At 39.9% G+C, this 14,921-nt stretch overlaps 1 protein-coding gene across 11 annotated transcripts in view; it reads left to right on the forward strand.

Moving 5' to 3' along the window:
- The window catches only part of LOC111265163 (uncharacterized), a 117,577-nt gene that overhangs the window by 69,759 nt on the left and 32,897 nt on the right, over positions 1 to 14,921 (forward strand). For all 11 annotated transcript variants that reach the window (XR_015312964.1, XM_022841585.2, XM_086970376.1 and 8 more), the window contains 3 exons: positions 812 to 922; positions 1,498 to 1,606; positions 3,139 to 3,266. Coding sequence is in view for 10 of the 11 variants with exons in the window: in XM_022841585.2 (XP_022697320.1) it covers positions 812 to 922; positions 1,498 to 1,606; positions 3,139 to 3,266 (348 nt within the window). In the remaining variant the exon portion in view is untranslated. The remainder of the gene's footprint in view (positions 1 to 811; positions 923 to 1,497; positions 1,607 to 3,138; positions 3,267 to 14,921) is intronic.

Below are 14,921 nucleotides of genomic sequence, written 5' to 3' on the forward strand. Positions count from 1 at the left end.
AAACCCTTAAGCTCGTACGTTGATATATTATAGCTTAAATTCCACAAGAATGGCTGATTTCACGAAAATTTTTTCTATCAATCCTCATATCATTCCGATTTTTGCTTAAATTAAACCATTATTGATGAAGCCGGAAAAATACACAATTCCATTCGTTTCCTTTAATTTTTTTACAATGTCTGTTTGTATCAAAGGAGCACTTTTTTCTAATGAAAATCAGTCAAGCGAAATCGCTCTTAACGTATGAGATTGGTCTAAATCACATGCGGCTAAATAAGTGATCGATGATGCCTGCGTCGTGGTCAAAGATGTATTTTTTGGCTTTCGACGATGCTCCTATCTGATCCGTGCTCACTGAATGATGAACCTTATTTCTGCACTCCACCGGAAATGACCAGCCTCCGTAACTTGATGACTTGCGTTGTTGGTACTAATGGCCACCCGTAGAACCAGGCTGAATAAGATCGTCTCAATTTGAAAAGCAGAGCCTGTGACTTCCGAATACCCAATACATCAGGCAAACTTTCCAGATGTTTAAAGTAAACAGTTTCCAACTGAGTATGATCTGTCCTGATCCACAGTTTTATCTATTAAACACTAAACTTTAAAGTTTTTTTTTATACTTATTAGTTGATATTAAAGAAATTTCTTGTTCGCTGTCTTAGCATGTACTTCATCATAATTCATACTACCGCGTCATAAGCAGCAGTAAGATCTTCATTCATCTATACTAATCCGTCCCTACATTTATTTTGATTTATATTGAATGATGTTACAATGGTTTGCGATTATTGTGACATGCATCTTTCAGTGGTCCTACCAGGAGTTGTCAACTTATGGTGACTGTAAGGATCGTCTTCTTCGTGAAGCTCATATGATGACTTCGACATCAGCACTCATCGGTGGCGAACTCAGGGCTGAGGTGCGACTCACTTACTGAAGATATTCACATATACGCACGATAAATTTTTTTGCTTATTTACTAAAAATAGTGCCGTTAATTTTACTAGTTCTTCTCGGTCGGTTATCGTTGACAGAGACATTATCATTATACATTATAACAACCGAGATATTTTTATCTCCAGAGAACATTGTACTGTTTTGACGACTCATATCTTTCGGCATCCTGTGCCAAGAATAATTTTTGTTTTCTTTCTTAGCTCAAAATTTACAAGAGTATAAATTTTGAGACAAGAAAGAAGGTTCTTTTTACATAGCACCGTTTACGTAAGAAATAGAAATATACGATAATGGTAATTAAGTAAGACGCTATTGACTCTCTTCGAAATCCTCAGATTGTATTAGTATCGTTCGTGCTGTACATAGATCTGCCGTTACTCTGGAAATTATACGTGCAGCGTTCATCAGCGTCGTTCAATGTCAATCTTTAGAATAAACATAGCATTTGTTCCTTTTATCATTAAATAATTTAGCCCAATAGTGTGTCTTCGGAGATGTTCGCTAAAGATCATATTTTTATTTTCTATTGTTCGATAGATATCTGCTAAGGCTGAGGAAGTGTCTGAAATGTGGTGTGCCAAGGAGAACGCCTGTTCCTTACCTCAGGAGAGCGTAGACAGCCTCGACAAGGACAAGCTGTTTCACGGTATGCGTGAACTTGAGTCTAATTTCTAATTAGAACTATTTCGGGCATTCGTTAAATGTTCGATTGGTTAATACCTTCCCGTAGTAAGCAGTAGCTATTCATACTAGCACCGGGATACACAAATGCGTACCTATACAAAACAAATCTCTTTTTCGCGCTATGTAGGTAACCATTGAAAGGTTCATAGAGAATTCAAGCAGATTTTGAGCGTAGAATGTACAAAGGATACGTTACTTCAGTCGTAGATAGCGCTAACTGTATAAAACGCAAATATGAAAACTTTCCTTCGACGAAATAGAGTTCGGTTACAAAGCCGGACCAATTCGTAACGGATAAAGCTGACCGTCTGTTGTTTCATAAGGTCCTATGTGTTCAAAGTTAGTACATTTCTATATTCAACAACAGACAGGATGATTAGAAATGTTTGTGATGTTGTGAAGAAAAAATTGTTATTGAAAATATTTGTGTTTCCGCTACATTACCGCTAGTTAGGCCGAAGGGGCGAGCCAAGATCCATATATTTCTAAAAAAAAAAAAAAGTAGAAAACAAATAGCGGCTTTCTTACAACCCGATAACCGCAAGTAAGTTAATAGTTGTAATTATTAGCGGTAAAATAATGACAAAGAAACAAACTAGTTCTTTTACCCATCGATCACTGCACTAAATGTCACGTTGGGGTTATCTATAGAAAAGTGTTTACGTCGGCAAACCAATAGAAGGTAAGCAATGGTAGGCGCATTTATGTCAGAATTTGCGCTGGAACCACACCGCCGACTAAAATTTTATGAGAATGCAAAAACTGACTAGTATTAGTCATCTACAATACATCAGATCGTTCTAGATAATGCTATATCTACTCACTCAATTTCACCTCCACTTATTGCGCATAACTTTTCTCGTTTGAAGGAATTAGAAAAATATTGTATGGTTTTGCTCATTTCGTTAAATGTGCTACAGCTTTTGGGCTTGTAGCTCCAATCACGTTTGATGGGGATGCCATTGCAAGATTTCAGGGGGCGTTTAATATCAATCACGTTCTATACGTTGTTGATCTCCCGAAACGTTTCGCTACGAAAGCGTTCCGCTATTTTTTTTGTTGTTTCCTTTCATATAAGTAAGTGACTTTTTTCAAAAATTCACCGAATGTATCTTCCGAAAATGTCTTCGACAAGGTCAAGATGGCGGGTAAACATTTCAGCATGACGTTAGTGGGGTACTGAAACGAATTTAAAACTATAGGTTGCCTGGTTCATATACAACAAGCATCGAACTGAAACGGTCCTTGCAACAGCGGGCTTTTCCTCATAACGGAGTTGTACGATATTGTGATTTGTTGCTAATTCTAAAGGACGTAAGGCACCGACAGTCCGATACCAATGCTTTGTTCGTTTGTAAATCTCCAACAGGTAGCATCTTTATATACCAATTGTTTGCAACGATAAACTAAAGGCAATCAAGAAATTTATTGCATAATTTCACATATTTGTCGCTGTTGTATGTTCCTCTCGCTTTTGAATTATTGTCCTTTTAGATGTTACGACAGACATGAGATGTCTCCGTCGATGGCTTCGCGACCTTGAGCTCCGTCTACCTGCGCCGAAGACTGTGCCCCCGTATTGGACTCTTCACGACCTCAAAACAAAACTGGAAAATCAAAAGGTAAGTTCATACACAAGAAAGATCAAATAAAGGAAAATAAGCGCTATTTTTAGCTTGCATCATATAGGACTAAACGTATGGTTCTAAACCGCCGGTAAAGATAGTGAGCGTAAAGGACGCCGCACTGATTTGTATGAAACTAAACATCTCATACGAAATGTTTATCATTTCGATCACAAACCCTATTTATTCTTATAGACTAATATATTTATTCAATATACTCTAGTATAAGGGAATCACCTTGAAATATTAGTTTTCATTATCCTTCCAGAAAATACTGTTTGGCGTCAGTTCATAAGCTATTTACTGTATAAACTTACTTTATGTAAAAAAAAAACCGTTAAGAAAAATCTGATTTCCGCCGTAAGAATTCAGTTTATCATACGGCGATGTCATAATTCTGAGCATGCTATGGCCTCAGGTTTAGTGAAGGTAATGAGGTGGAACAAAGCATTAACTATTCTCTACAGATGACAGTAGTCAACATATAATGCCGATAATGGTCGTCCAGTGATTACAGCCGGTGGGTTTAACCTTCCAGGCTATTTTTTTTGTCTATGGAATCGATTCCAGTCGAGAACAATCGAGGTAGATAGTGTTGATGCATCGCGTAGAATGCGCTATTCATTCATTACATACCCGAAAACGACTTTATCAGAATGCTAAAAAAGATCATTTATAGATTCGGCCTTTATATTCAAGTAGAACAACATCATGTCACAACGCTAATTGTTTATGGTTCGTTTTTTGTGCATACGTACTCCTTTACTGACTCCTCAAAATAGAGATCGGCCTGAATCATGGTATATAAGGTGCCTCCTCAATAATCTATAATATTGCATAAAATTTTTATTTTTATTTTGAGCACACTAATTAATCGTTCTAAATAGTATATAACTAAAATAAAAAAAGGTCACCAAAAATAGAGGGAACGGTGCAAGCGTTCCAGCTCGTCGACGACCGTAAGCTTGACTGAGCGCTGTGAACGGTTTGAGGTATCAGACGTGCGTTTGATGAAAACGCTCTCGTGAACTTGGAACGTACTACACCGCGACGTACCAAAGCTGTCTTACAGAAATGCAGCTTCAGATGTATACGTGTTTATGACGAGTTGTTCAAGGGATCATTGATCATAATTCGATTTTTATCCAAGCGTATTTTTTTCCCGTTCGGTTATCCAGTGTGGTCCATTTTGGCTCAAGCAAACAAACCCAACGAATCATGATTCACTGCGTATCCAACAAAATTTAAACACCTATCAATGTAACCAATTCAATATTTTTTTTTTACTATTTTAAGCTATCTAAATTTAATTTTTTAATTCTTTTAGTATGTCGCTTGCGTAACCTTTCGAAAGATCCGATGACATTATCACTGCTTTCGTAACTGCAATTCCCAGTTCGCAACAGGCACACTGAAAGGAAAGGCGTCTTATAGGGTCAATTCTGGCCGACACATTCTATTGGAAGACCAAAAATGAAAGTAACCTTTGATCTAGGCGGACATCTTTGGCACAAATGTTAGAAGTTTCATCGAATAAATAATAGTACATACCATATTAGGCGCATTATTAAAAATTTCGGCAAATGTCAATGTACACAAACCGACGACACACTGATGTCTACCGCTATACTGTCTTATAGGGTTCAACTGTTTAAAAAAATAAAGAGGCAGTTATTGAATCGTGCCTAGTCACTGTCTATACACAGGTTTACCGTATTACCGCTTCGTTATGAGAAGCCTTGTTTGGACAATATTGTCTATCAAACACATATCTATCAGCATATGCTTGATGCATCGATACCATATCAAAACGATTGTTCCCTTTCTTACCTCGGCTGCTTGGGAAGAATTCGTTTGCTCTAGCCTATGTACATGCTTTCATTAGTAGTAGGATTTCTAGGCTTGGGCGTGCACTGCATGAACTAGGGCCATACGGAGCAGTCGCTTGTTACCTGCTGGCAAAAAAAAAGGTAGATCCGGCGATTTTAAAATTGGCGGAAGTCGGCAGGAAACGAAGATTTTTGGCCTTAAGATCCTCATGGTTGTGCTGGTTGACCTAGGGAAATATAGCCTGTAGAGGAAGGAAGTGCGTTTCGCTTTTGTTAGCTGATGACTAAGGTTCTGTTTCTCACAGAGGAGGTTGACAGCCTACTGTCACGTGTTCCTGTTGCTTTTCGCTCGCTGCATATAACGAAGGTGGGGGTTTGCTTATGCTTGTTTGCCCAGGTGGTGATGCTAGTATACTGTTATTAGTAGTTCGCTTATTAGGGGTGAAGGGTAAGGCGTTTTTGGTCGATTTTGCCTTTCAGGCAAAGCTGAATCATGACTTCATCTTGTCATCATGCTATCGATGTTCCGTTGACTTCAGTTGATAAAAAACCTGGTGCGAGCCACCCGCCTGTCTGATAGAATGTCTGACGGCGGCGCTGGTCGAAAAACCTAAAATAGCTATAAAATAGTTAATTTAAACTATTTCATTTTTTATTTAATCTTTAGCTTGACTTTCCATCATACCAGCAAGATATCAATCTCATACATTTATATTATGCCTTTGGAAAATACTGCCCGAATCATAGAGGAAAATTTTGCGATACTTAACACTCCATAAATCGACTGTCCCGTATATACCGCTGATGCGGGGGTTCAAATTTATGCCTATTCGTTTAGGCGGAATTGGGGATTTGTGTTACCATTTTAAGCTGAGCTGATATAAGGCATTAGATAAACAACTGTGTCACATTTCTTTGAGTTGAATTTCAATAGTCTTAAAACTTCAAATAGTTATTTAAAGCAGAGAGATAGATTTGATTAAGCGGTGGTTATTCTCGTGCCAGTCACTCACTCATTTTACGGGTGGACTATATCATTTTGCTTTTTACCTATAAAACATTATCACCATCGAGCCAGAGTATCAAACCGGCCCCATAGCATATATTAGCGAATTAGCTAGTGTTGTCAGTAGTCCTAAATATGCGGGGATTAATATTAAGTGTGCGTGATAATTTGAGAAAATACAATGAAAATTATTTGTGCAGTTTACTGATAACGGGTACAGGTCACAATGTACCTTTCTCGTATCGCACATCGTGTCCGCATCACAATCTACCAACCCATTCTATTACGCCACATTATAGTTGCGGTTATTTATTATCGTCTCTCGTTCTTCATGATGAAGGCTTATGAAGCAACCCCGAGTTCTGTATGAGGGTGACGGGGTCTTCGGGATTGAGGTTCAAGTCGATGATTCAGCGTAAGGAGTGCATAATGTGGGCGCCTTTCGTAAGACACAACACTCCCTAACGAACCACGCAGTACGTATTGAAGAATGAAGCGAATGCGATAATAGGGAAAAAAACACGTGCACAATGTGCGCAAGACCCTGAAAAGGTGGCCGGCGAGTTTACTAAACTAAAACAGTCTAAATACGATATGGAGAGTATGATTATGCACAAATATGCATTCGTCCATACGTACTAATATAAGGCCAATAGCAGTGCGTTGTCGACATTAACGGTCTCCAACCGTACCGACTACACTCGGTGGGGTTCGAGTGTTCGTCTATTTGACTGGGGCGGAGTAGCTCGTTGAGCTATTATAGATACAATGTGGGCTGGCAGACGCTCGGTGGCCTGAGAGGGTCCATGTCGTCTAAGGCTGGACAACTTAACTTAAGTTAGAAAGACGAAAGCTTAAAGCAAAAATGGCTAAGTATCAGAATAAGGCAGGATATACATGTATTGCTCTGCTGGGGTTGTTTTCGCTGTCAACGATGTTGTTGTTTTCACAGTGTCTCTGCGGTTTAGGTTGGTTAAAGCCCGCCCCTCCCATCCTAAGACCCCACAATCTTCCCCTGGCTAATAACGGCTAAATAGGTTATGAGCATGAATATGAATAGACGGCACAACACCAGTGAGAAATGGGTTTCTACAGAAAAGCCAATAAAATGGGTTATCTTAGTGTCTAGTGGCTAGTTACCGAGCGTGTAGAGGCTAAATGCATAATGGCATTTGACATTTTGAGCGCAGCTTGTGCTAATAGGGTGAATATAAAACGTATACGAAGCGTATAGTCGATATTCTATCTAAGCGCAATGTCATACCTAATCTTTTAGGTAAATATAATAGGTGAACAAATACAATCTAGCACTATAACGTATGGACATAAATGTTTAAAATGCCGATAGGGGCAGCCTAGTATTCTATAACCCCATTTTTTCTAACTAATCTTCATCAACGGAAGTATAGAGCATCGTCTCCGCTATTGTCTATGTACCAAAAATACAGTGCTAAATAAATGTGTTCAGTGTGGAAATTTCCGAAGATGCATAATGATATACCTGTCTGTCGTGCACCACGTGCATTGCTCATGTTTTCTGTGATATAAGGATGAGCTTGGACTACTATCGGCTCGGGGTAGGGGGTCGAATAAGGCGCTAAATCAGAGATTTTTATAACTATTTTTTCAGATAACTATTTTTGATCAAGCATACGATGTCCTCTATTCTTAAATTTTTCCCCTGGCTCAGCTTTGACACTTTACAGTGTAAATACTCAGAAAGCTTGAGTTCGACTTCATTTTCGGTAAGAAACATTTCATAATGTTTGCAAATGCCATTATAATTCAACATAGCTACGTTCGATTGACTATAGTGAAGTCTCCTGGTGTAGGAAAGTTATGTTTCTTCTCAGCTAAAGTTATGCCCCGTCGATTCCGACATCTGGTTTGCTCGGCTTGAATGAATTCTCAGCCTCGCTACTCTATCTACTGATTGTTAAACATACGTTTCATGAAGTGAAATGACTTCTATTAGGACACAAGATGTCTATTTATCATTTATTTTACGTTAGGTTCACAAGATAATGATTTATGCGTAGTAATAAAGCATTATCGCGGCAACGGCATGTATAACATTGCAACCTTTTTAGATGAACGAAACAGGGTACTGCATTACCTTGACAATGAATATGTGAACATTGCAAGATTTGTTAAGTGATGAGGCCTAGCCACACGTAAAAAGATGGGCAAACGCCAATAAAAGGTAGCTAGACTGTAATTTTATAGAACAGAGGTTCAATAAAGGTTAACAGAATACAGACGCTTCAAGGCCAGCTCTTCAAAAATCGGCAAAGTCCCGTAAATGGTTTATGTCCATTCTGACCCTGGCACAGATGACGACTTACTTCAGAGCGCACTAGCCTAGCCAGCGTTTGAACAACCCAGAAATACCGCAAGAAATACCCACAATTGGAGTCATTGCGATAGCAATATAAACAGAGGTCACACAACAATGTATGGCTTTGAGGGGAATCTAAATGTTGGCCGTGGATCAATCGCTCATGAAAATCCAGATTTTAATAGGAGTTCTAGGTATAAGTAAAAAAAAAAATTAATTACGATTTTGGGAAACTTTCTACGCTATATTTTTCTTGCATAGAATGATACTTTCTCATTCGTTGCAAACAAAAAAGATCTCTAAATTTTGTGCGATGTAAAAGAAAACACGATGCAGTATTGAAAAGTGAAATACCACTATCATACCTACGGTTGCAATCCCGCGTTTACTGAAACAAAAAGCCGAGGAAACAACAAGTGTCGTCTCACTCATGTCTGACTGAGACAGAACTTTTAAAACACCACGAGTCATCAACGATTCTAGCCACATATATCATTATTATCACCTTGTTCAGTGGCATCAGACTAGCAAATGAAAAGACTGGATTTATTTTTTCTACCCATGCAATCCATTTCTCATTGTAGTACAACCACTGGTGCTTTTAAAGCGGCCTACTGTCGGTTTGTCAACCAAGAAAAGTGCATCTAGGCTTTTTAGTTCGGGCAAAAAGGACTAAGGACTAAGCCCGAGGTCCTCGATGCAGTCCGACTCGCGTTCTGTCCGCCTGAGAGTGTGTGTGCACCGCTTTCTCGTCAGTATCGGTCAAAGCGAGGATTCAACAGAGTAGCAAAAAGACTTATCTGCACTCCGCGAACACAGCTGGCACGAATAACTAGCGGTCGTGATAAAAGCAAGTGAATCAGAACTTCAAAGGAGCAGAGAGCAGAACAAAGAAAAGGCGCAGGGAAGTGATTTAACGCTTCATGAGCGCTGCCACCGCCCCCTTGCAGCCACCGTTGCCGTTCCCAACCCCACAGAAGCCATCTATGTTCCACAATCACCCTGACCTCAGTACCCACCGTTATCGTCGGAAAAAGTATAACAAAGTACCAATAACTTTTTTGTACGAATTCCTAAATGTTTAATAGTGGAACGTACCGCGAAGGCATTCAAGTTCATGCGGGCCGTCCTAGAATCGGGTTAATTTTTATACAGCGGATCTCGTTATTATCACTTACTCTATACATGTGAAGAGCATTGTACAAGTTCGATCGGATCGGCGGCTAGATAGAGTTTCGACACTAGAAATTTCTGGCCCGATCGCTTCGAACAGTTCTCCCTTTCGAAAATGCCGACCTGGGGCTTTCTTAGAACCTGAACGTAGAAGGAACGCTTCGAAGCAAAAGAGCCATGAAGGAATCTTTCAGTGTACTGCTGATGGCCTCCGATGTTAAAACTGGCCAATCTAAATATGTAGGAAGGAGTACAGGTCGAAGATTACGCGTAGACTTGCAGACTGACGGGTTGCCTCAATTTTCATTAGGCGGAATAATAATGAACAAACATGGCTCTTGGCCTTTTCTCGTTTTTGGCCTTGCGTGCAACAGTTAACTGAAAAACATGACCGACACAGAGCGTGGCGGCAAACGATAATTGATTATAGACTAGTAAAATGTGAAAAGTGTTTTTGATACTGTTTGTTTTTTCCAACATTCGGACGAACATTAGTAAGACTGGACGAAGTCTGCCCGTTTTCAAAGACCGATTAATATAGCTAAAAATCCTGGTCTACGTATGCGGACGCGCTATTACTTCAAAGTTATTGATCGTACCAAAGACCCACACATACGAAATATGAATATCTTATATGCTAATGCCTTTCTTTTCTATAGGAAAATCGTTTCATTCTTGCAGATAGAGAATATTACGGTAAGTTCGAGTTAAACTTGAGTCTGCGATTGATAATTTCATAATGCCGTACAGACAAACAGGCTAGACGCTTTCAATCGGTATCGGTACATATAATAGTCACGTAATATATGAACTCATCCAAAGCAAAGCCAGCTCTTATTTTCGTGATGTGACCTACCGCACGTAGCAACTTGGCAAGTGGATACATTGCTAGCAAAACAAAACGTTTTACTTTTAAAAGACAACTGTAGATTTCTTGTGTTTCCTGATAGCAAAAAATATACAGTTCCGATCTCTTTGTCTCCCATTTATGTTTATATCTCGGTTTGATAAATGACTGATCTCTTACGTTAACCAGGTCTACGCTGGTATACATTGAAGTGGTAGGTTTTTAGAAGACATCACTGCAGCCTCCATTTGTTAATGATATTCTCATCTTGTCGTCACAGGTAAGCCCGACAGCAGGTTTCTTTCTCAAAAATACGCTAGACGTCAAGGGTCAATGTTTACTGCATTTTTTGTTGCACCTATGTGTCACCAGAGCGGACAGTTTCCTAGAAACCCTAAGTAGAGTGAAATCTCCACCCACGCCTGTGTTCTTTGAAGTCTATCGTTTTAGCGAACAAAGCATAAATGATACATCTTCCATGCCGCGATATCTTCTATCATCGCTAGTCGGCATCGACCGAACAGGGAAGGATCCAAATATGATATATGTAGACGTGTTCACTATCTACAATTTTTCGTTTGGCCCAGAAAAGTTCAGAGGCGGATAAAAATAGAAAGGCCCGAATGTACGAAAAACAGGGACCTTTTACAAAGGCTAAATTTGCATGGGCGCGAATCTATAATCGTCTTCGGCAGGTTATTAGGTCAGTAGGAACACAAAAGCCAGACGAGTGAAGGGACAGATAAGGTGCACGCTACAAGAGTGTCTGTATGGCTTTGATGCCCTTTCGGTTAGTCGCTATAGAGGATCCAATCTGACTACTATTCAAGCCACTGGCGAATGACCTCCTGGCACGGAAGTGCTAAGGTGTTCCTGGCCTCATATTGGCCGTACCGAGCAATAGATGCGAGCAAAGCAAAAAAACAGTTTGCCCTTTAATGAAGGCAGCCTAAAAGAGGGGATGGGATTAGAGGAGATCAGAGAAAAATGAGGGATGTCAATGGCACAGAAATAAAGACGATGAGGGGGAAGCGTTTATTTTAGTAAAGCTACGTCAGAGTGGAGCAACGTCCTTATTACTTCCCAAAAAAAGATCGGAACGCCTGATTGCCTATCGAAGATCAACAGCAGTAACAATAATGACACAGCTAAAAAGGTCTAGAAGGCACTAGATCACACAATTCTCTAGATACTGCGCGTATCCCAGCATATAACTATAAGTGATATTGATATCAATTTCGAATTTGGTAACATTGGAGTAATAAATCTGTGGCATGTCTAAAGTAAGATGGAGGCAAAGAAAAAAAATTGTATATGTTGATGAAAACAACAAATAGTAGCGAGTCCATAAAAAACAAACAAAACCAACTTTTCCATTATATAAAGCATGCGAATCGTGTGTGCAATGATCTGACGCGAATTTTAATAAACTTGATTGATAATAAAGCGAAATATGAAAGCGCATTTTCTCCAATGTGCATATCGTCACTATAGGGCAAAAAAGACCAGAAAGCCGCCCCCACCAATGAAATAGTAGTAATGGCACACGTTCGTATGGTGATCGCGATATCTGTACATCTTTCTATTTGACTGCAATTTATAGATGAGGAAAGTTGGGCGTAGCCTGTTTGTCTGCACAAGATCAATCCTTAGTCTTGTCCTATAATAACAGGACGTGCACAGCCAACAACCAGGTCGGGAGGGCAACTTCTTTGCGCCTTAGATTAGAGAAAAAAAAAGCTGATGTTACTGCTTAGAAACTAAATAGGCTCACTGATCGCATTGTTCTTATCTACCAAAACCAGCGAAAAAAATGTCGTAAAGAAACTTCTCGTTTCCATTTATATGGGATACGGAGAGACTAAATAAGTTTGACAAACACTCTAAGAAGTAGGCTTCGCTCAGATATTATTATTATAGATATATTAAAAAAATATTAAATTTCAAAGAGGTATCTTGTTGACACCGAAAGGATAGTCGTCTTGTTTATCCTTATACCTTGTAATCCTTATAACAAAACGCGACACGCATAAATTGTGTAGACACGTATTAGTTAGTTAGTTAGCTAGCAAAACGGCCTATATGTTGCCAATGTACATAACCCAGGTGGGCATTTTCTTTGTGACGTCAGATGTCTGATCTACTCGCGACTTGTACCTACGTAACCACTGAACTGTTCTGTCAGCTAAAGGGCCGTCTGCATGGAAAAGTCCGGGAAAATATATGAGTAGTGGGTTCGTCGGGTCATTTATAATATGAGTTTTAGCACTGCGGCGTCGGCGTGATTTTCGCCTCATCACACAAACATCCCTTAACACTTCTGCTGAAAGTATACTTGTCTGTGGTCTCGTCGGTGACTTAGAGCTGAGGACCGTGCTCTCGTACGATGACTTGATACAGATATTTAACTGCCTATGCTGGGTACTCAAATTTATCGTGTAGTGTGGGGTATGCAGAAACTAGGCTGTGTTCAATGCGCAGGCCAACTGCCAAAGTCTGCAGCTACTGCAGGCATGGTCGGCTGATACCCGTGCACCCATAGTATTTCGATTCCTCGTAAAATGAAAAGCGAGTGCGTGGAGGTGGGTGCGACGTTGGAATATACCGTCCGTTCAGTCGCTATTTTGACTGAGCCGTCTAAGCTAGAAGGGCCTGACAACAGTGAACGCGACTGGGATTCTCCACTGAAGGGACGGGCGAGCAAGCGTTTTAGTAAAGCCTAGAAGCAGCAGCAGCAGCAGCAGCAGCTAGATCAGTGTACAATGAAGTTCTAATGGGAAGAGGCAGACGAATAGGAGACTTTGGAGACGCCAAATGAATATTTTATTTCGCGCCATCTTGCCTCGGATCTGCCTCCCTACTGTTAGTCTCATTACCCAGCCATCAACTTTCCGAGCTTGCTGCGGCTCGATGAATCGCTGGGTAGCTCAAAGTCGTAAGCTAGTTAGAGGTAAACCACGAACTCCTGAACGGCTACGACTAGTCAGAAGCGGACAACAAGATTCTGCTGAAAACACTCTGCGGCCGTTACAATCACTTGTAGTAAAGGTATGCTATTCGGTTTATACGTTGATTAACTGCAGAGCACCGATCCGCGAAGAACTTATTGGAAGGTATCAGAGCAGTTTTTGATAGGTGTGCAATAAATAGAAAGCGCTTCCATCGGCCACCGGCTATAGACCCCTGTGTACATATCTATAAAGGAAGAATTGTTGAAAGAATGTTAGTAAACACCATGGGTACGCTGTGCTGGCTACTGGCATAGCTCCAGATGGGATACTGAACTGTTTAAGCAAGACCTATTTTACTGAGGGGTGCTAGGGTGTAGTAATCGCGATGGTAGCGATGTACCTAGAACGAGTTGGCTCAAACGTCTCGTTTGAACCCATATTCAAACGAGGGTTGAATTATGGGTATCCAGAGTAGTGGGAACAAAGATTTTCAATTGAAAATTATCGCGTATTATATCACCTTAATTCCTACTTCGTATCAGAGACCAAGTACACTGTACATGCTTTCTTTTGATCCCACACACGTCCGTGTGTTTGTGTTTCATGCTACTAGTTGGCATCGTCGTAGTGAGAATTATCTATAGATGCCAGCTAGTGAAACAACTAGGGGGACAAATCTATTGAATAAATTCTTCGTATAAAATGAGCTTCAGTAGATGTTCACTGTATACACAGCATCTATTAGTTAATGTATTCATGAGCAGGTATTAAGCAAACAAGCAGACGGCATTGTTCTACTGATTAGGAGTGCAGTTAACGTGTCATCTGTCCAGCGGATTAAAAACAACTTAATCTTCGTCGACGTCAGACCGCGTAAAAATCATGTGAAATTCTGTTTTTTCTTCAGCTCCTCATTTTTAGATAAGAAAATTAAACTGAAAATTTTCACGTCACTAATAGAATGTATTTACCAAGTGCTGAAAACTATTTCCATATTAAATTCCGTTCTAAAATGTCTGGTTATTAGGATTATCAGCAATAACTTGCCCAATAAGGGTAAAAAGCAGTCTTATTAGATTAGCGTTGGGCATAAGTTTTATGCCAACTTCTTCGAACATACAACGAATATCGACATTTCGAACGAAGTGCTATACGACTGCCTTTTATTTGTTGCGTCAATATGCAAAAATGGTACCAGTCTCATGTCTTCATCTTACAGTCGAAGCGTGTGTCACACGAACTTATCCGCAGACGAAAAGGCCTGCCATCTTTTACCGGCGTTATCCTTAATGGATAATGGATGTTTCTATAAGCATATCTAACCATGAAACTTTTGCTTTTAATTCTTTTACACGAGAGCGTTCTTCGGGGTGGGAAACACCCTGCCACAACAAATGTCTTTCTAAACAACACGATGACAAAATAGCGCTTAATTTCTAAGCAAAAACTCAAGCTGTAAAATGCTCTTCCTTTTACTTATTTTTCAATAACTATAACATTCTCTTTAT

Source organism: Varroa jacobsoni, unplaced genomic scaffold (assembly GCF_002532875.2).
Source record: "Varroa jacobsoni isolate VJ856 unplaced genomic scaffold, vjacob_1.0 scaffold_939, whole genome shotgun sequence".
NCBI lineage: Eukaryota > Metazoa > Arthropoda > Arachnida > Mesostigmata > Varroidae > Varroa > Varroa jacobsoni.